Source organism: Terrapene carolina, unplaced genomic scaffold, assembly GCF_002925995.2.
Source record: "Terrapene carolina triunguis isolate 2854851 unplaced genomic scaffold, T_m_triunguis-2.0 Scaffold714, whole genome shotgun sequence".
NCBI classification, from domain to species: Eukaryota; Metazoa; Chordata; order Testudines; family Emydidae; genus Terrapene; species Terrapene triunguis.
This window is the reverse complement of record NW_020665065.1, coordinates 14961874-14983498: the sequence shown is the minus strand read 5'-3', so window position 1 is coordinate 14983498 and position 21625 is coordinate 14961874. Positions and strand designations below refer to the sequence as shown.

At 43.2% G+C, this 21625-nt stretch overlaps 1 protein-coding gene across 4 annotated transcripts in view; it reads right to left on the bottom strand.

Moving 5' to 3' along the window:
- The window catches only part of UBR4 (ubiquitin protein ligase E3 component n-recognin 4), a 115581-nt gene extending 95580 nt beyond the window's left edge, over positions 1-20001 (bottom strand). For 3 of the 4 annotated variants that reach the window (XM_026660054.1, XM_026660056.1, XM_026660053.1), the window contains exons 1-13: positions 8829-8936; positions 8423-8482; positions 8123-8313; positions 7163-7262; positions 6942-7079; positions 5975-6092; positions 5346-5533; positions 4466-4625; positions 4252-4337; positions 2610-2779; positions 1479-1761; positions 676-808; positions 41-120 (exon numbers count right to left, since the gene is read on the bottom strand). In XM_026660054.1, the coding sequence (XP_026515839.1) occupies positions 41-120; positions 676-808; positions 1479-1761; positions 2610-2779; positions 4252-4337; positions 4466-4625; positions 5346-5533; positions 5975-6092; positions 6942-7079; positions 7163-7262; positions 8123-8313; positions 8423-8482; positions 8829-8933 (1812 nt within the window). In that variant the 5' untranslated portion in view covers positions 8934-8936. Of the gene's footprint in view, positions 1-40; positions 121-675; positions 809-1478; positions 1762-2609; positions 2780-4251; positions 4338-4465; positions 4626-5345; positions 5534-5974; positions 6093-6941; positions 7080-7162; positions 7263-8122; positions 8314-8422; positions 8483-8828; positions 8954-9845; positions 9971-10146; positions 10289-11032; positions 11136-11798; positions 11939-12065; positions 12196-13151; positions 13256-13869; positions 13968-19858 lie in introns of those variants that run through there. The other variant, XM_026660057.1, reaches the window with a different exon arrangement.
- Positions 20002-21625: the final 1624 nt, after the last annotated feature.

Genomic DNA, 21625 nt, shown 5'->3' with positions numbered 1-21625 from the left:
TAATACAGGCTCAGAGAAAGTCTAACGAAATTCCAGGTACCATGTTATCTAGGCGGTTCAGGTCATCTTCCGATGCTTCTGGTGACAGGATGCAGTAGAATCTGGGCTGTGGAACTGCATCTGGGACACAGATACCAAAGGTATAATTCAAAGTTAAATTTTAACAATTGAAGAGACTAACAATACTGCTGGTATATCATCATTGGTAATTTTTCTTCCTCAAAGTCAACAAGTCACTTAGAGAATAAAAATCTGCTAAATAGACTGTCTATATGTTACATATATACCCATAAAAGGGTGCACAGATTAACTGATTGATGCATGTCTAGCGATTGAGTACTTTTTCCAGTTTTAAAATAAACATTATAAAAACTGTAACATATTCCTAAATCTATATAGCACATGAGTAAGGCATGTTTTGTTCAATAAGCAATGGCTGGGCAATGCTAGAGGTCTGCAGGTTTCCTCCATCTCCCCTTCTGTGTAAAATTACAAGTAATTTATTCATAACAAGCCTGGTATTTAGTCTAATGTGTCTTAAACCACACTCCAAAGTTACTGAAAGGGACTTCTTTGACTTTGCTCTGCAGCACCACATGCTGGAGCGCTCATTTATTATGCAACCACAACCCCACGGCTAGGAGTAAAATTTTACTGAACAACTTCCCTTCTGACCTGATGAGCAGTGTTTGGTCCAGTTTTCTTCCACTTCTTTAAATCCATGATATAGAGGGACAGAGATTCTTCTACTACTATCCTGGGATCCACTCACCCAGCCAAAGGGTTGAGTTAGCAGATTATACTGTACCTATGTAAAAAACACAGAAAACAACTGGTTAAAAGAAAAATATACAATCCCCTGCACTAAAACACATGAACTTTCCCAACTTGTGAGGAGTCAGAGATAGCACTGAGCACACAGCTGGAGACTGTTTCATACTTTTCAGTCAGTGGAGTAAGACTACTGTCAAGATACTAAGGAGATACTCCAGAGAATAGTCTGCAAAACATTGGCATCTCATTAATCTGGAACAGTGCCAAAGACTGAAACAATGCAACAGAGATGAGCTAAACTCAAAGAACTTTACCTGAAGGGTATATGAGAATACATGCAATAGTAAAAAGGCACTTTTACGCCTCTATTCTTATTAGAAAGAAAGCAGGTTTACTGCTCTGGGCTTTGCCCTACTAGTAACCCATGCTGCCCAGCATGTATTCACTTATAACAGTAGTTATGGCTGAGTACAAAGCCACATAACACACCACCCAAATCAGCTGCTGGAAATTAACAGCTCCAATTGTGTCGCTAACTGAATGTAACCTTGCATGCTGTTAGTGAAATCAGAACAAGGAGTTACTGGAAATGCCAAAAGGGAGACACATAGGAACAGGAATACAACAAGGAGACTACCTGGTTTAGGTCATTGCTGAGTGATTATTTGATTAAACACTGGAAACATGCATCCTCAATCTCTTACCTGCTCAAACAGGTATACAGGAACTTTGGAATACTGATGAAGCAGGTAGTCGAACACCAGTAGAAGGCGAGCCAGAATAAGGGGCACAGACCGCAGCTGGGAGTCCATGTTCACAGTCAGTTCCAGGATGGTCTGGATACAGAGGGTCAAGATAGACCTCCGGCCTTTCTCGGAGAAGTTGTGGAAAATAAGCAACAGCAGCTGGAGGTGCTCAACATTCAGATCTTCTGTGTCATTAGGAAGAGTTCCCTGCAGAGCATTTTGTTTCAGTGTGCCCACAAACCTGCCAGCAACAGGAAAGAGGTTCAGTAAGAAGTTTGTTCTTTTAAAGAGTGATCCATAGATCACACTATTGCAAGGGGACTTTCACCGAAGCAAGCGAGCTGATTAAGATGCACATTTTAATAATGATTTCTTTCTACTTGATCAAGCAGTGCAACTAGAGTCTTGTTTATGACTTCAGTCTTACTATGCGAATATTGCGATTTCACAAATTAACCATAATTTCACTGAAGGATGCATTAAAGTGAGACCGTGGAAGAGACTTTATGCCCTATATAAACACAAACAGCAAAGAACTTTTGAAGAGAAATATAACAAGCTAAAAAAGAGAAAGATGTGCTTTTGCCCCAGCAGGAAAGGCTATAAGTCAGCCAAACCACACCAGACTATTGTACAGTTTCACATTTAAAGACAAGTACATAGGGATCAAGGCTTGGCAGAAAGGAGCTCACATACCACAATGATGGTCTTGGTATGAGGCACCAAAATAATGTGATTATTGTCTTTTCTTTTTAAAATCAGTGCTGCAGGAGCCATTCTATACTCTACTCATCCAGGTCTTGATACTTTAATAAGTGTTCCCACTCCCTATTTTCATCCAGGGGCTGAATCTTCCCATCTAAGACATTTTTGAAGAACTCTATCTTTCCCACCTCTCCCCAAACAAATCAACTGGATCTTCCAAGCTTCACATCCTTCCTCTCTAGGATTTTCCTATTTTTTTAGGACAAAATGTCTGGTCGTTGGATTAATCTGTCCAGAAGAAAATACCATCTCCTAGGAAATTAGCGGTCATGGGAGAGAGCAGGTCACTTATTTTTAGTCATGATATATATAACATTTTCTTACCTCTCCCAAACTTTAAGGCATTCTGGGACGTCAGGGTCTCCCTGAGCACTGGCTTTGTGCTGCCAGATAAGGAGAAGCCGAGACAGCACAGACAAACTCTGAGGATGGATGTACAGAGGCCATGGTCCTTCAGAGAAAGGGGCTATTCCCAGCTGCTGTAGAAGTGTGTTCTGGCACAAGACAACAGATACACAGTTGAGAGGAAAGCCTTACATGTTGCTTTAAGTAACTACAAGACTTCAACAATCCAAAGGTGATAATAAATGATAGGGCTCTAAGTGGATATATATAGGGTTAATGCTGTGGTATTTCACCTCTGTAAAGTTACATTATTTGGCACATGCACTAAGTAAAATATGGCATAGGTACTAAGTGAAGTTACGCTGAGGGGCTTTTTTTTTTTTTTTTTAATCTTTCTTTTTTTTTTTTTTTTTTTTTTTTTTTTTTTTTTAAAGCTTCCATCTACACTATAGGGGACTTCAGTTACATAAAAAAGTCTAGGAAAAAATAGCAAGAGTCTTGCTCACTTATGAGACCCAATACTGGCAGAAGAGATGGTGCTTTGGCAGTCTGGTAGACAGACTTGCGGAGTCTATAGTTACTCTGCCTGACATTAATCATGGATCCTATTTCATTGTCAAAAGCTAAAACTCAGGTATCCTTAAGACTGGGGGGGGATGTGGGGAGAAAAAAAACAAAAAAATACAACCAAAGGAGAATGGACTGATCCTGTGGCACAATAAAAGGTAACATATGGACATGTGAAAGGAGAGATTTCACCTGAAACCACTGATCTGAAGCTCTTTAAACTCTAATTATGCCTATTAAGTATGCCAAGCACCAATGCAAGAGGTTAACTAGCACCAATACAGTCTCTGGAAGGCCCTTCACGCACTACCTCTTTATTTGCCAGACCATGTTTAAGTTCTATTTTCCACCCCACTCTCTAAAGTGCCATGTCTCCAGTAAATTCTAACCAGAACCGGAGAGGTGATCCCCACTCCAACACTCCATTTCTACTGAGTGCAGTTATGCTTGCTCTGTTCACGTGTGAAAAACGTAGATTTAAAAAAAGAGTAACTACTTCAAAAAAATACTGTATTTAAACTATAGGGGGAAAATAGTCAAAAAAAGGCATAGGGATTTGATACACTACTGAAACAGATTTACAAACCCTCTTCTTATAGCATTAAGCTTGGTCAGTACGTGTCCTGACAAAGGAACCTAGAGGCCACAAGGTGAGTATATGAAAGCAAAAAGAAATCAATCATAAAAAGCCAAGCAGGAAATTCCTACAGTAAAATGCACATTGAGAAACAATTCTTCAGAACTAACAGCATCCTAGACATGGAGAATTATTCAGTTTTCCCTTTAAACATCTCCGGAGTTAAGGAGACTAATTCAAACCCCCTTACAAATGAGTCTTGATGCAGACTGCTGCTCTCCAACTGTTTTCATTCTGGAGACTACTCTGTAGAAAAAGAATTGCCTCAAGAAGCATCTCCTCTGCCAGCCCCACAATATCCCATTGCTTGGTGTTCGAAAGGGGCTCTGTAGTCAGAAGCACTGATGTACTAACATAGAATGTATTCTCCATGTAAATTCAACACCAGACACAAATGCTTTAATTTTACATCCTAACCTGCAAGGTAGGGGACTGTAGGTCCGAGGTCACCAAGGAATGGTTGAAGTGATACAATGCAGCAGCAAATTCCTCATCTGATGTGCCTGCAACACAAAAGAGATTATGTCAATTACTACTACAGCTCTACTTGGAGAATCATGATCCCAACACTGAACAAAGAAAACCCATGTTAAGTAGAACTCCCCATCCTAGACGTTCCCTGCTCACTCACCCTTCAGCCCATCTTTGTCCACTTCCTTGATGATGCTAGCCAGCGTGGCCATGTGCTGCTCTGAAAGAGAGACGCTCAGGTAGTTGCGAATGAAGTTGTTCCTGGAGTTCAGCATGGAGGAAGTAATGAAGTTCAGAATATTGGAAGCCAGGCTTAAAAACTAGAAGGAAAAAAGAGAAATGCATTTATCTTAGAAACACCAAAATCCAATGGGGGTCAAAGAAACACTAAACAAAAAACTCATTGCTAGATATGCTAGATAATTCACCACCCAGCTACACTCTTCCTCCATTACAAGCCAATAATTAGAGTTCAGATTTACTTCTCTCTTCTCATTACAACTGGATTGCTGTACAGTCACTCTGCTTGTCTGCCATTACACAGTTTCTAGTCTTCAAGACAAGCCCACTGGGATAAGTGGTTCTCTCATTCAGCCGGTATCATTTCATATAGCTGTCTCAAGAGCTTGCAAATCCATTATCTTTGTCAACAGCAGCATTAATTTTCACCATTACCCAAAGGAATTGTTTGTCTGACAAAGTGCTGTTAACATTTCCATTTATAATTTTGCCCTCATATTCCCTCACCCCCTCCAACCTAAATCGATGATATCTTAATTATTCTCTCCCTTGACAATAGCAATTATTAATACACATCTCCAGATAGAGGAATGCAAACAGCTCCTTCTGAAGCCAAGGTCTTTGGCAATCAGACCCATGGCCATTCACCCTCTACCCTAGCTTGCCAATGACTCTCAAGCAGCAATATAATAAAATGCCTGGATTTAAATTGCTAAGTGCCAGACTAACAAATCTCTTTGGCCACTGTTCAGTGCTACATCTCACTAATTACATAACTCATCACGGAGATCATAGCATACCAATTCTGGGTCCTTGCGGCTGGCCAGGATGTTCCCATTCTCCCCAGTAGTCTGTTTGTTGGGGCTTTTCACTCTAGGGGAGCTTTCCAGGGGAGGTGGGGGAGGTGGCGGTGGGGGGGCCACTTTCTCTTTACTTGGAGAAATCGTTTCTTCAAACCATTGCCCAAGGATGGGTTCGCTGTCATCATCTAATAAAGAGTGCATGGGAAACAATGATACAGATGCAAAGTGACATTGCTTCTACAAGCTAGTTCACTAAGGAGCCCAGTAAAGGGCAATACCAGCGACCCTACAACTTCACCGTCCCTTTCAGTCACGAGGCCAATGAGCTCTATCCTCATTCAGCAGGGACTCACTTATGAGGGGGGAGAATTCCCAGTCTTCCCCGAAGTCCCAGATACTGCCAACCCAGTAATGCTGGGGGGGGGGGGGGGGGGGGCTGACTTCAGTACCTATAGAGCATAGCTGGTATTTCTTTTTGCCCACTGACCCTAACAAATTAGTTTAATTCTTAAGCACCACAGTGTAATCCAGTCCTGGGAGATAAGAGCTTAGTGCACAGGCTTCCAGGATGTTGAAAAATAAAAAGCGTAAGATCTAGAGTTAAGATGCTTGCTGAAAACTATTACCCTGGCTGCTGTCCTCTTCAGTGCTGCTGAAGTCATCCTCATAGTACGTATTAGAATCAGTCGAGGCACTCGCATCGCTGCTCACGGAACCCTTTCTCTGACGTTGCAAGATGCAAGCCTTAAAAGAACAGCAGGGCAAGTTAAACCACAAGATCAAAACTTGAAAGTACAATAGATAAGAACAGACTTGCTTTCAAATCCTCAACATTTATTTTTTCATTCCCTTCTACTATAGTTCTGCGCAAATTGCTGACTGGCATTTCTAACAAGACTTTCTTCTAAGGGTATGTCTACACTACCGCGGTAGTTCGACGGCTGGCAATCGAACTTCCGGGTTCGATTTATCGCGTCTGGTCTGGACGCGATAATTCGAACCAGGAAGTGCTCGCCGTCGACTGCGGTACTCCACCTCAGCGAGAGGAGTACCGCGGAGTCGACGGGGGAGCCTGCCTGCCGCGTGTGGACCGCGTCTGAACCGCGGTAAATTCGAACTAAGGTATGTCGACTTCAGCTACGTTATTCACGTAGCTGAAGTTGCGTACCTTAGATCGAATTGGGGTGTTAGTGTAGACCAGGCCTCAGTTACATCCATCATTTTCTGGGGTGGCTAACGCAGAGCCCACACAAAGATTCCAAGGTACATTTCACATAACAGTCTAAACATGAAGACTCCCCTTCTGTACACAGGACCCTTATTTTCTCTCCCGGGAGAGAATGGTCATGAATAAATATTTAGTTCACTGGGACCATCTGAGAACAGAGTCTGTCAGTCACATCCTCTCCTATTCTATAAAATGGGAGACATCCAATTCCTTGATGATTACTTATAAATGTTGCAAGTTAACGCAGTTCTAAGTTCTTCTACTTAGCATGTTAGTTGATACCTGCAAGAGGAACTTTCCATGCAGCTCTCGCTGTTTAACTGAGAGAAGTTCCACAACAGAACTATCAAAGTGACATCACCTACCTTTCTATAAGAAGTGGAGAGCAAAGTCAGTAGCAGATTAGTGAGTGGTACGGAATCGATCAGACGTTGAATTCTCTGAATTGACGTGCTCTGAGCCATGACGTTCAGCACTGCTGGGGGACCATCAGTCTCCCATCCCTAGGGGACAGCATCAAAGGACGGTTCAAAGTATGTTCCAAAGAAGAAGACTATTTAAGAAAATCAGTGTGCCACCTTCTCACCTTGTGTAATGCCTCCACCTGCAGATCTTGAAAGAGGGATGTTAAGAGTTTGATGGCATGATTTGCTAACACCACTGACAGAACACCAAACCCCTGATGTCTGCAGAAAAAGAAAAGGCCTTAATATTAATATTTTAATCACTCCTCTAATGCTATTGACTTGTCTTCTATAGGAACTGCCAAAGAATTACCAACTCAATCCCTCCATTTTACATCACTTTGTCACCTCTGAGGTCTTTAAACCAGATAGTATCAAATATTCTGAACTGTTAGAGTATCGGCAACATTGCCTGATGCTTATATCAATTACATTTACGTCTCATTTGCAATACCGGCCAGACCAAGTGTATACAATTTAAATTTGTACAATAAGGGGAATAGGATAATTAATTTTAGCATTTAGTTCAAGTGAAAATAATAAATTCACTTGAAAATATTCTTCCACCTGAGGACAAGGCTTACACATTCCTACCACCCCACAACTGCATCTGCTACTGTAGAGTCATTAATTGATTGGGGGAGAGGAGGCTCACTAAAGAGTGCCAAACCCTACTAGACAGAAATCTAGGCTCTGCTCACCCCATGGTACACAATGCCTCATCTAGTCCAATACATCTAGTCCCCTCTTCCCCCGAAAATACCTGGCGCTAAGCCTAAAGTGGAATCTTCATACTCCTTTACAGATTAAAAACCCCTCCTCTTACTAAGTACTAGCTAAAAAAGAGGCACAATATAATTTGTGAAAATTAACAGAGCAATTTTTCAGTCATCTCACTCAGTTTAAACTGAAAGGAAGAAAACTGGAGAAATATGAAGGGGTTGATTACGAAGGTGGGGTGGGTGGGGGCAGGAAGTCTCTTCAAGAAGACAATCAGACTCAGAGGTAACAGTCATAGTGTAACAGAACAATATCATAGTGATGTGCTTAAACTGATTAACTTAGTGGAGGTATTCACATACCCTTTCCCAGGTCCCAGCTTGGGAGACCCAACTCCCTCTTTGGTACGAGCAATAATGTCTCTGACTCGAAGAGCAGCCAATGGGTCTTTCTCCTTTCCTTTATCGGCCAGGGCGGTGGGGTTGAGGTTCAAGATGAGGAAGAGGCTGTTGAGCAAACACCAGGCCCCAAGCAGCTGGAAATTCTGATAATGCTAGCATTCGAACAGTGAAAAAAACAGACACAACAATGTAAATCCAACTGACCAAATGCACCACCACAAAGTTATAACAAAGAAAAGGTTCCTGATGGGATGGGATTACCTCTCCCCCTGCACGGCGCGAGTTGCTGATGGCTTGACCAATCATTTCATATATTTCAAGCTGTAAGTAAAACCAAAAATCTTTGTAATCTTGCAGTGTTCTTTTAGACAAGTCACTAAACCATTCCACGCACTACTCAAACACCCTTCTCTGAAGCTCCACAGTAAACCTCCCCACCGCAAACTCTCAGATATTACTAGCTTATATTGGTATCAATCTTTCTTCAGGTGCCAGCAAGTCCAGTGCCAGGGACCAAGAGAAGCTCAAACAATTAAAAAAGGTAGGCACTTCCATGTGTAAGACCTAAACGGAGTTTCCCCCGGTCCTTTGCATCGTTGACAAAAATAAAGTGAAAACAAGACAACTGCTCTCCCTTAAGCAGTTGCATTCCACACCATCAACTTACACATTTCTGTACAATGGTGGCAGCATCATTTTCATAATCATCTTCTTTAGAATTTGTGGATCCAGTTCGTACCTGCTGGGTGCTGCCCACGTGCAGGATTGCCATGCATGTTGCCACACTCACACCTGATGAAAGAAGAGGGCAAAGGACCACATTACAGTTAAGAGCTGATCTTGGAAATCTATATTCCTGTTCACTTACACTACAGTCAGCAGTGCAGAAACTACACATGGAGGTGACTAGGCCAGGAATATTCACCATTCCAGTTGGAAGAAGAGAGGATATTTTCAGTTACCCTAAAACAACAAAGTTACATACAACCTAATACTCAGGAGGGAATCTGATGTAGCAGAAATTATTAATAGAGAAAACTTTACACACTGATTACACATTTTCATAATTCTGGGGTGCTTACACACACTTGGGAGACAGGGCTGAATTCTGGGTATAACTAGCAAATCTAAAGGATAAACTCTGGGAAACATTCTAAGTCCTGAATAACAAAGCAAAGCAGAAAAGGTGAAAGATGACAACTAAGGAAGTGTTTCATTACTAAACTTGTGCATCCCATGATCAGGTTTGCAAGGACTGCCAATACTACCTAATGCGCCCTCAGTCACAGAAACTCTGCATTAGCACTGTCCATGGACATTTTGGTGACATTACAACAATTTCCTGCTTAACCTGAACACAATACTACTGACTCAGCCTTCAGATTTACAAAAAGGAAAGGGCACACTTGGTTCCTAGTGCTATAGGCTGGGAATTCTGTGTTACAGAGGCAAACCCCTGGGAATTCAGCATGCCTCTTGCTCCATCCAATCAAGGTCAGCCTTCAAAGAGTGTCCTGTTGAGTCCTCCCTCAGCACGAAGGGAGGAGGTCATTGTTTGGGTCTCAGAGGTGCAGGTTACAAAGCAGGGAAAATGCAGAGCTACTTAGGGCTCCAGGGAGAGTGGGGAGAGAGAAAAGTCTTTTGATCTCTAGAAACATGATGCTACCAAAGGACATTAACTCACCTGCATAAAGGCAGCTGAGGGCAAGAACAGTCACATCCTGCAGCCGTGTGGGAGTCAGGGGCTCCAACACAGGGAGAGACAAAGTATCCAATGCCATGGTCACATCTATCACCAGCGAATGAAACCTATAATCATCATTGAAATGAGTTAAGAAAAGCACAGTACACTCTGGAGAGGACTTTCTGGCATCAAATGTCTAATAGAAGAGAGACAGTGGCCAGTACTGAATCCCTTGTACATTCGCACTCTCATATATAACATACCCAATATTAACGAAGGAAGAAAAATTGAAATCTCTTACCCATTGCGGACTGCAGTGGCATCTGCTACAGTGGCTGGCATAATGAAAAACGAGTTGGCCGACACTGCATCCTGAAATCGATTTATGTATCGCAAAAAGTAAGGGAGGTTCAGACACACTCGCAGCAACTTTTCAGAGCCACCTATCAGACATAAATCAGAGAAAAAACGGGTCATTGTTTTACCTTTGTTGTTCCACTGGGTGGCTTTAAAACTAGAATTAAGGTGACAGAGTGGATGAGTCACTGGCTTAAATCAGTGGGGATAAAATTTTCCCCATATTTCACCCTGTGGCATTATCTTTAAAATGAATGCAGTTGCAATTTGTTGTGAGGAAATATAGGGACAGCACAGATTAGGTAATTGGGATAGAGAGACTTAATTTAAAATCTCGTTTAAATACGCCACAGGATAGCAGCCAAAAAAGTAACAGAAAATGTTTGTGTGGCTATGTGGAAGGTCTCATGCTCATCTTGTGTGGTACATTAGACCTAACTTATGCAGCAGTGACTCCCAACCCCATCACTCATGCCCAGACAGTATGCCATCCCTTGTCATTTTACACTGCCTTTTCGATGTATCCTTGTTATTTGCATGTAAGTGAAATCATCATCTGCATCCTGTTCCTAACAAACAAGTATCCACATCACAGCCACCATCTTTATTGGCAATCTCAATACAAAGCACTCATGGAGGATGAACTCAACCTCCGCCCATAGAGCTAGTTCCTTCAGGTTAGGGATGGCAGGGTGTGATACAGGGCAGGCTTGCACGATCGTTATCCATGCTGCATCTCTGCAGTAGAGGACTTCAGGCCCAGGGATCACATTCTGGGACCTTCCAAGAACACTTTTTTTTTTTTTTTTAAATTAAAAGCTCATTCTTACCAAGCTCTTGCAGGCTGGCTACATTCTGGGCAATGAATATACTTTTGGTCTTCGCCGCAGAGGCTTGATCTGTGGATGTCTGATTATCACTTTCTCCTTCCACCTAATAAACAAGCAGATGTTAAATACAGCAGTGGTTCTCAACCAGGGGTTCAAGGCCCCCTGGGGGGCCACGAGCAGTTTCAGGGGGTCCACCAAGCAGGGCCAGCATTAGACAAGCTGGGGCCCAGGGCAGAAAGCCAAAGCCCCAGCACATGGGGTGGAAGTCCAGGGCCCCGAGCCCCACCACCTGGGGCTGAAGCCTGAGCAATGTAGCTTTGTGGCGTGGGTCCTCAGGCAATTGCCGTGATTGCTACCCCCTAACCCCGGCCCTGGCTTTTATATGCAGAAAACCAGTTGTGGCACAATTGGGCCATGGAGAACTCCTGAAATACAGGACAACCAGCATCTGAAAATGGGGTGTTACTGCAGGTCTCTTTATGGGAGCGAGACTGATCTACAACACAACTCAACAAGGAGCCACACCTACAAAGATGTTAGCTTTCCATACTGTGATAAATCAACCACCAAAAAATTTACCATACTTTCCTCCACCTCATTGCCACTCACCCACATGCAAATGAGATTTAACCAGTGCAGAAGAGCTTCATCCGAGTATATATATATTAAAAGCTCCCTGTTCATCTCCTGTAGCCTTCTGCCCATCCCTATGCTCACACAATAGTATTAGGAACATGGCACTTCTATTCTAAGGCTGTTTGTTCACCTGGGTGTCTGGAACAAGAGATGGTGATGCTGTCACTCTAGGGTTAAAAACTGACGTCAGTTGATTCAGGAAGTTCATCTGCACCTCTTTCTGTCGCAGTTCAGGGTTCACTGGAGAGGCCAACTCTTTCTGATCCTCCACTGCAGGTGCAGAAGGAGAGGGTCATTCCACATGTCAAGGGTAGGAAGAGTGCAGTGCTCTGTATACCTAAGGGAAGTACTGCACTGAAACAACAAGCATGTGCTAAGATTACATTGAAGTACTTACCATCAGAGAGGGTTTTGATGGTCTGAGGCAGCTTGGCTGATTTCATCATTGCTGTGAAAGTAATAATTTCAGTTCTGTCCAGGCGGCTGCAGCCAGTGCAGAGCCCCTTTATCAGCAGAATCAGGTGTTTCTACAAAAAGAAGAGCACCAAATCAAATCCAAATGCTCTTGTTCCTTATTTTTCCCTCAACACTGATTCCCTCTGGGGCACCTGGCATTGGCCCCTGTCAGAAGACAGGATACTGGGGTAGATGGACCATTGGTCTGACCCAGTATGGCCGTTCTTATGTTCTCCTCACAGGCCAAAGCTGATCTCTCATCTAGGAGCATGGAAGGCAATGAACAGCAGATGAGACAGCGTCCGGGACTTGAATCCTCTCCTTGAGGATTCTCCGACACTACGGAACAACACTTGGAGAAGCAATCTTTCCGATAGTGCACTCAGGCTCAGAACAAGTAAGTGAAGTGATCACACTGTGTCTGAGCCTCAGAAGCCAATTTACCTTTAGGGTTTTAATTGATTGCGAAACTCTGCAACCTGTTTTCTTTTTGTGGAAGAGAAAAATTCTCCCTAGGAGAGGAACACATGACCAGAGAGGAGTTTGTTTCTTACACAAGAAGAACAAATGAGTTGGCAGTGCAGAAGCATCTCTCAAGATCACAATATTAAAGCAAAGCAGAATGGATGTTCAGAGTTCAATTTAATCACAAATCTGCAGGCAATGCTCATCTTAATGCCTGCACACAGGAATTCTGGAAAAAGAAGGCATTAACAAGGAAGATCCAGTAGATTACGAGTACCATGTGTGGCAGGCAGGCAAGGGAAGGTGGATTAGGTCACTTTCCGTCCCTGCGGAAGCGTTTCCAGTCTCTCTCCTTTTTCCTCTCCCCCCACAACCCTTACCCAACTGAGGATGCGGCAACAAGATGATGTTACAAGTTATACCCTTTTAGGGCACTAAATCTTAAATATTTCTAAAATAACTTTGCATCCTGCACTGGAGCAGACACTAAGAAGGAAGACGCCATGCACCCTTTCTCTGATACAGTTCTGCTTCCAGTCTCAAAATCCACCCTTTGACTCACCTGTGAAACAGCACATGCCTCATCTGGGTTTTCAAGTCGCAGTAGTGAGAATTCGATCAGAACTTTACAAGCAGCTGCCACGGACTGCAGCTGGTTCCTGGGGACTACAAAAGTAAAAGGCTTGTATCACTTAACCCCACCTTCTGAGAGTTAAACCACTGCAATACAGTCTTAACGACACTGAAGAAAACAGTACGCAAGCGAGAAGAGAGGGTCTGATCCCAATACTCTTATAAATAGCACCTCACTCCACAATTAGTCCCAGTAACTTCAACAGAACCACTTGCACAGTAACATACTGTATTGATAGAAGATTAAGTTTAGTCTATTTCTTTATTAGACAATAACATACAAGGAACATCTGTAAAGCAAGAATAATTATCTATACTGGTGTAAGGGCCATCATAGATACAAGGGATACTATAATAGTATTTGCTATTTTGCATTACAATGACACTATAAGGCTTCAATGAATAATGAGAAAAGTCATAAAGCAAAGAGTTCACCATTAGTTTGTATTAGATTTCACTTACAATGCCTAGATCCTTAGGTCTGTGCTTCCCCCACACTTGTAAACAGGCTGCCGGAACAATGGCTGGCAAGTGCCAGACCCACAAACTCTTCATTAACATCTGATTCAGAAAATAGACTTGAAGCAAGTACCAAAAGAATTACATCCCTGTCACTAGACAAGAAATAGGACATGCTGAACACTTACTTAGACCACACACTGTAGTGATGTAATGAGTGGAGAGCGCAACAAAGGAGGAGTAGAAGGGCTCATATTGTTTGTCATGGTGCAGGATTTCAGATTCACTGCAATAAGAAAACATAGCAGGAAAGCAAGTCAGTTGTATAAAATACTAATGCATGTTTGAGTGCTTTGAAAATGTTACGTATTTATTAATACATGGAAGGCAAGATGATTTAAATTCCAAATATATATTCAAAATAAAACATGTGGAATAAAACTATTTTTCTCTGAGCAATGCAGCATCTCTGCTCTTCCCTGTGTGCAAGGAGCTCTCTGACATCATCCATGTGGACTTCTGCATAAACAGTGAAGAGGAAAATACCAAGGTCAAAATCCACTGTGGATCTGAGAAGAGAATTCTGATGCAATAAACATTTTGCCCTTATGCCTTCAAGAATTTGGCACATTTTGCCTTTACTCCCAAGATTCTCTTCTATTACTTTTTAACAGAGGATCATTCTCATCTTAGCTGCCTATAAGTTATGTACTGTTGGCCGGGGTTTGCTAGTACGGGAGGCATTAACATTCATTCTCTGTCAGAGCACAGAACCAACCGGAGCTCAGGCAATTCTGCAGAATGGAGGGTTCAAAACAGTCAGTTATAGTGACAAATATAACAATATATTTTGTGAAGAGAAGAAAGGAGGGGAAATTTTGGCAGAGCTGCCACACATTTGGAGAAAAATACATTTGCTGGAATCTGTCCCAGAGGCAAAGACATGTGGCCTCCAAGATTCATTTATGATTTTTTTGTGCTCCCCACATAAATCAATATCAATGCTGGAAACAAACTGTTCACCCCCAGTGAAGGAAATAATGTCAGCTCAAATGTCGGACTAAAAATAGTAAAATCAAAAACCACCCCTATGTGCATGAAAGCTCTTTAAAAATAATTGCAGATTAGTTTTTTGCTTGACAGTCAGGGAGAACGAAGACGACTTAACCACAGAACAGATATAGATGGGCAGTAGCAGTTCAAGCTTCACACACTGCCCCACTGATGTGCCTCAACATTAGCATGGATAGGCCCCCTTGGAATGAGAAGGTAGCTGTGTCTTAAGAGCTAATTCAGTCCTCAGTTTTTCCTGTGACTGACATAGTGGTGCCTATTGTGGTGACACTGTGTGGTGTGGATATCTGTCCACTAGCTAATGAATCATATCACACGAGCCATCAGATGGTAGTAACTGTCATTCAGTACCAACTAGATTTGAACTAGTAATTTAGGCTGAAAGACTTGCCCATTGGTCATAGAAAAATGTGGTTTGATGGCCTACAGAAGACACTTTGCAGTAACAAATGAGATACTTCAGTTCAAACCCTGGAATCTGCCTAAATTCAGCAGAGGCAGGGGAAGCAGCTAGAATAGTTTCTAAACTTTCTGGCCAGGGCAAGACTTGCATTGGTTATAAATATAATCTGTTGCCCTCCTGAGAGGGGGAAGAATTCTCCCATCGCTACAGGATTATTATTTAATCATTTATACTCCTGTACCAGCTAGAGACCTCAACTGAGAGGCTATCAGGACTCTAATATGGTGACTTGCACAGACACATAGTAAGATACAGTCCTGCCCCAAGAAGCTTACGACTGAAGACAAAAGGCAAGAGAATGAAAGCATTTTTCTCATTTTCACAGACAGGGGAACTGAGGCAGAGAGAAATTAAGTGACCTGCCCATGATAATACTGAGTCTGCAGAAGAGGCAGCATTGAACCTAGGTCACCTGAGTCACAGTCCAGTGTCTTAACCACAAGACTATCCTTCCTCTCAGTACATTGTTTTTCTTCAATTTCTGTGCCTGCCTGCTGTCTGACTGCATGATTGACTTTATCCTGTCCAGTTACCACAGCTTTGGAAGCAGACAAAGATCCAAGAGCAGTTAGAGTGCCCTGGCGCTCAGCTAACATTTTCATGACAGTGTCTCTGGACCCCTGTTGAGTTCCATGACTGTTCAGTGGCAGAGCATGCAGCACTAAGAAACTGACAAAGAATGATTTCCCTAACCCCCCTGATCAGATATGTAATAAATCAAATAGAGACAGTGAGGGAAATGTTGGAATAAGGTCTGAGTGGAGGAAAAACTCTCAACCTATTAAAATAAATTTATGGAAAACAAGTGGAAGATACCTTTGCAGTTTCCTGACTCTAATCTCATTGGATGATCTGCCTCTCCCAATATTCAGCTGAAGAATCCCTATCTTAGTTTTCTGCCTCCCTAGAGTTTAGGCATTTGAAACAGAAACTCTCCCCACTTCCAAAGTGAATCTAGAAGTACTCCTACAGCTTCGTCTTAAATCCCTGGAAACATGAGAGGAAGTTTAATACTCTTTCATACTGTCTACATGCCTGGTTATATGCTCCAGTGATTTCCACAGCACCACATTTATTATTTATCAATACTCTGCAGCTATTTATTTTTAGGAAGTTCTTGTCAGTCAGCCACTTAGGAACAAACACTTTGCCACACCAGCTCGACACAGTGAACCCTCAGGTTTGGTATCCTGTGTCCAGCAGGCAAAATACATCATGCCCTTATGTTACCTGCACACTGGTGTAATCTTAAACATCCAGGAGGAAGAGACAAGGAACAATTCCCTGCTGACCTGTGCAGTGATCAGTTAATGACCTGTCTTTTCTATTTTCCAGTCACATTTTGCCATCTTCTTGTGAAACTTATCAGAAATAGAGTAAACTGTGCTACATTCCCTCTCTGAGGGATGAAGACAGCAGGTCTGTAGCTCTGAATTCAAAACTATTTTCTTTAACTTTTACATAGGCAAGAGCAGTCAGTAAGATTCATGGGGCTTCATTTGATGATATTCAGTTACCAAAAAAACAAAACAAAAAAACCCACAGATTTTCTAAGGTTCACCCCTTCCTACCTCTTGCCAGTATTTTACTCTCATGTTATAAACCTAATGCCTACTAATACAAATGGAAATTGTATGTGGATGTAGGGTAGCATAAAGCTCTTAGTTTTTAATAATTTGGAAGTTCTCAGTACAATTTATTCCTGTAATTTAGGAATCAGACAGCTTCACCATAAATCCAAAGAATCTAGAGGCTTGAAAATAGACCTCTCCAACGTTCATATTCTCACGTGTTCAGATTCACTAGTAGGTTTTGTTCTTCCACCTCTTGCTGCTAATTTACGATTCTGCACAAACATCCATACGTGATGTATTTAAAGAGAACAAGCAAGAACAATCTGGGATCCAACAATTTGGCAGCTATTCTCAGCTATTACTGATCTGTTGTGTAAGGCAAATTGTGTGATTACTAATCCCCACAGGGTTACCTGAGGCCAAAGGCAGAGGAACTAGAATGCAGGGAAATGAAATGTAGCACATTTCGATTTGAAGATGAGAGATCTGGTTTTTTTTATTATGAAAAGAGCAGTCACATAGTCAATAAGTAATTGATATTATCAGCAGGTCTGTTTTTGTAAATAATGAAGCACAGCAAAAATATTCAACTGTGTAACTTATGTTGGGGCACAAATGTTTGTTAGATTATATTAAACATTCTTCACCATGATGAAATCTTATTTCACACACAACCAGAACCCTCTGAAACACATATATAAACACAGATTGGAATCTTGGTTAATATTCCAGTAGCACCCAGAGACTCTAATCATCAGCAGGGCCCCATTGTGCTGTTTGGATTTGAGCCAGTGTCTGTTGACTTTAGTGGTTCAGGATCAGGCCCTTTACGTACAATAGTTATCACTAAGGCCTCCCTCTTGAAGAGGAATAGACGGACTCAAAAAAAAGTTGTCTTAATGAGTGAACATCTCCCCCGAGTCTGTCCCGTTTGACTCAAAGAAACTTTTTTGTATACACACTGGATTCCAAGTTGATGGTGCAATTTCACATCATTAATTTCATAATTCAAAGTTAATTGTACAATATTTAAGCAAGAGGGCCCAAACTTACTAGCTGCCAAATATATGTCATTATGAAAACTCCTCCATTAAACTGTTAATGCCTAAACCTAAGAACCAAAAGCAGCAGTTCTCAGGAAAATAGATCACGTCCTATTTTTGAAAGTTATTTCAAAGTGTTTAAATACATGCACTCTTTATTTATTCGGACTGCATTACTTTTGCTTATCATGATGACAACTGTGCACTTCATGGATGTCATGAATTACACCCGCTGATACACCCATTAGAAAATTCAACAGTATCTTTTTGAAAATAACTTCTACCATGTCTAAAAGTTGAGCCTGGTTTAAAATATTATCATATGCATTATCTTCTGTTTTCTTTCTCAGTTAAGGGTCCTCAAATCCATAGGGTTATGTAGCACCACAGTGGGGCCACAGTCTGAAACAGGAGGTCCAATCTTACAAAGCACAGAGTGCCCTCAACTCCCATAAGCTTCAGTGAGTCTGGAGGGCACTCAACTCATCAGATTAGGCCCTCCAAGAACAGTTCTCACAATAATGATGAATCATTGGTCTAAATCCATAAATCAGGCCAATATTTTCATCATTGAAGAAAGGACATAAAGGATCAAAGACAGCCATCGATACAACCATCAACATTTTTGAAATATGTATTTTATTAAGGCAGTGATGAATTTGCCTACTCGACAGCTGAGATCCACAAGAGAAAGGCTATGCTAGGGAAGCCTTCAAAAGCAGGATTTGCAGGAAGGTTCTTGAATAGCATAAACACATATGCAGGTTTCTAGGTGAACCATCATATACATACGTGAAAAAGCTTCCTGCTCTAGGGGTCTATTGTTTGGGGTATTTTGTCTGATTTGGCAAAACAATGTTTTATTGTAACTGTTTTCCTAATGTGTCAAGTTTGGGATTGTTTTGTTTTTTGCTTCCTAACAGGCAATATATTTCTCTGTAACTGAAAATAATGTGGTGGTGTTCATACTTAAAGTTTATGCTATACAAGAACTATTTAATAAACCATCAGTCATGCATTAATAACTTTAGAAAATATTCGCAATGGCAAATACACTATGCACTCAAAATGAGACACCTCCAGCTTCTGGGAAAGACAGACCAGATCAGAATCTTGCCTTTGAGTAAAACTTCCACCTCTGTAGTTCTTAAAAATAGTTTCAGTGACAGAACCTAAATCCAAACCCATTTAATCTAAATGAGATGAAGATCTAGTACGCCATTGTCCAAGGACCTCAATAGTTTGCATTATGCAGCATATAAAACCAGAACACATTTTAAACCAGAGACATACGAAGACAGAACAACAGTCTAAAAATATGTGAAGGGTATAACTGCCAAGGATAAGGCAGAGCTCATCTTTTTTACAAGACACCAATTAGCTACAGAAAAGGGAGATGAACCCTATCCTCACTTGTGAGCTCCCGAGGGCAACCATCTGAGAAGCCCAGACTCTCAGAAGTTGGGAAGAGGCAGGGTGCTAGTGAACCTACCAGGGTGTTGTCCCCTGGAGTTCCATTTTCCTTGGTAGCCTCGGGCTAGCGGCTGCTGGATACATTTCAGCCCCACCCCATCCCTGTCAGGAATAGGGAAAGTGCTGACACCTTCCCCCCCCCCCTTCAGGCGGGGGGCGCCCGCCAGGCCACCCCCCCCCCCCCCACACCGGATCCATTGTTGTCACCGTGACAACTGCCCACAGCAGCAGGACACCGCGCCTGGTCAGTTTCAGTCTGGGGCCGCTGGAGAAAGCGCTGAGCTGCCGCCGAGCGGTGCCTGCCTGCAGGCTCGGGGCTCTGCTCAGACGAGCTAGGCAGCGCTGGAGGGGCTCGGCCCGGATCCGTCCCCCAAGCCGGCGAGGGCACAGGCGGGAAGGGGAGGGCGCTGCCTTGGAGCGGGGGAGGGTCAACACCAGGCAGGGCGGGAGGGACAGGCGCGGCGCTGCTGGGGCCCCGCTCCGACCCCGCCAGGTCCCCGCCCTCAGAGACGAGAGAAGCGGACCGACACCCCCGCTGCCCCGGCCCCACCTCTCGATGACCGAGGCCAGCAGCTGCGGCAGCTCCCTCATCTCGAAGGCCGAGTAGGAGGCGGAGAGCAGCGGCCGCACCGCCACCTCCCAACCCGGCTCCCCCGGGGTCTCCGCTCCGCCACCCGACGCCGCCATCTTGTTGCCGCCTCCTCGGTTGGGTGAGCGTTGAGGGGGGGAAGGGGAAGAGAGACAGGAAACGCTTCTGCGGGGACGGGAAGTGACCTAACCTAACCCACCCTCCCTTGTCTGCGCGCGACGCACGGTACTCCGGCTCAGCCGTATGACGTATACAGACGAGGGGGCGGGGCGCGAGAGGCGCGTCGCTGAGGCGCGTGCGCAGATGAGTCAGCAACATTTGGGCACATGCGCAGGAGACTATTTTCGTCCCCGCAAGCTGCGCATGTGCAGCAGGTGTATACACTCTGACGCCTATGCTCAGCTGTGCAGGTGCCAAGAGGCTGCGGGGAGGAGGAGGAGGCAGCAGCCCGTTAACAGGTCAAGGTGGCCGGGGCAGGAGTGTTGGGCTCTCACTCCTCCCCCACCCACTGCACCCAACCCGCTGCCAGAGCTTGGTATTGAAGCCAGGAGTCCTGTCTCCCCTAACCAGTGCCCCCTACTGTCCTAGGACTGGCTGTCAGCTCACTCCTGCGGGGTCAGTCCCAGGCACTGGTGCACATGCACCACAGGCAGAGGCACTGCTACTCCAAGTGTCTCAACCCCAGCAGCTGTAACTCCTTCCCGGTTCGCTTTCACTCTACCTCGTTTGTCATTTGGCACGCAATCTCGGCAAAGGACGTAGCACAGCTCTGTTTGGGGTTATTTAAAGTGTAACGCTTGGGAAAGGTTTAAGAGTCTGACACTTTTGTTAACAGCACCCGTCTCTAGGTGATATCATAAGTAGGTATGGGCAGTCACTCCCTCTTAGCATTTGTAAAACAGGTATAAAGAAGCTATTTTCTGAGCAATTAGAAAGAAACCAAACAAAAGGGGAGTAAAAGGTAAAGACATGCTAGCTCCTTTGTCTTTGCCTTTAAGGCCCCTCGCCACATAGCCCTGCTCTCTGGCGTAGGGATTGTCTCCATTAATGCTTCTCTGAACAGTGCCTCATACAATAGGGCTCTTATCCTTGGTTGGTATTCCTAGGCATTACAGTAATACAAACAGTGATCTGAACTATAACACCGAACATCCTTTCGTTTGTATTTAAAAGATATGTGATGAGCGGTGTCCTCACCACCTGTAGTTTTCTTTTGTCTCCTAGAGTGTAAACTTCCTTGTGGCAGGCATTATGGTTTCTTTGGCATTCTTTTCAGTACTAAGCACATTTATTTTTACATTGTTTTCATAGGGCAAGAGTACTCCTACTGGTTCAAGCAGGTACCACTGAGTCAGGACTGCTGGGTTCTATTCTCACACAGCTAGTAACATGCTAGATGCCTCAAGCTATTCACAAAGTCTCTGAGCCTCAGTTCTCCCTTCTTTAAAATTGGTAAGGCTAATTAGCAGTCTTGTGGGTGTATTGTGACCTCTAATTTATTAATCCTTAAAGTAATGAGATTCTCAGATGAAAGGTAAGGGATCTGGAATATTAATTAGTTGCAAGTTTTTAAAAGAAGTTACAGGATAATTTGTATTTTTTTGTTTTCATTTTGTTTGTTATGCAGTGCTCAAAAGAGAGGTATGTCCCACTACCTATGTCCAGACTTACCTGGTAGACACTGACATTATGTGCAGTGGGGTGGAGGCCATCACCACTACCCCTTTT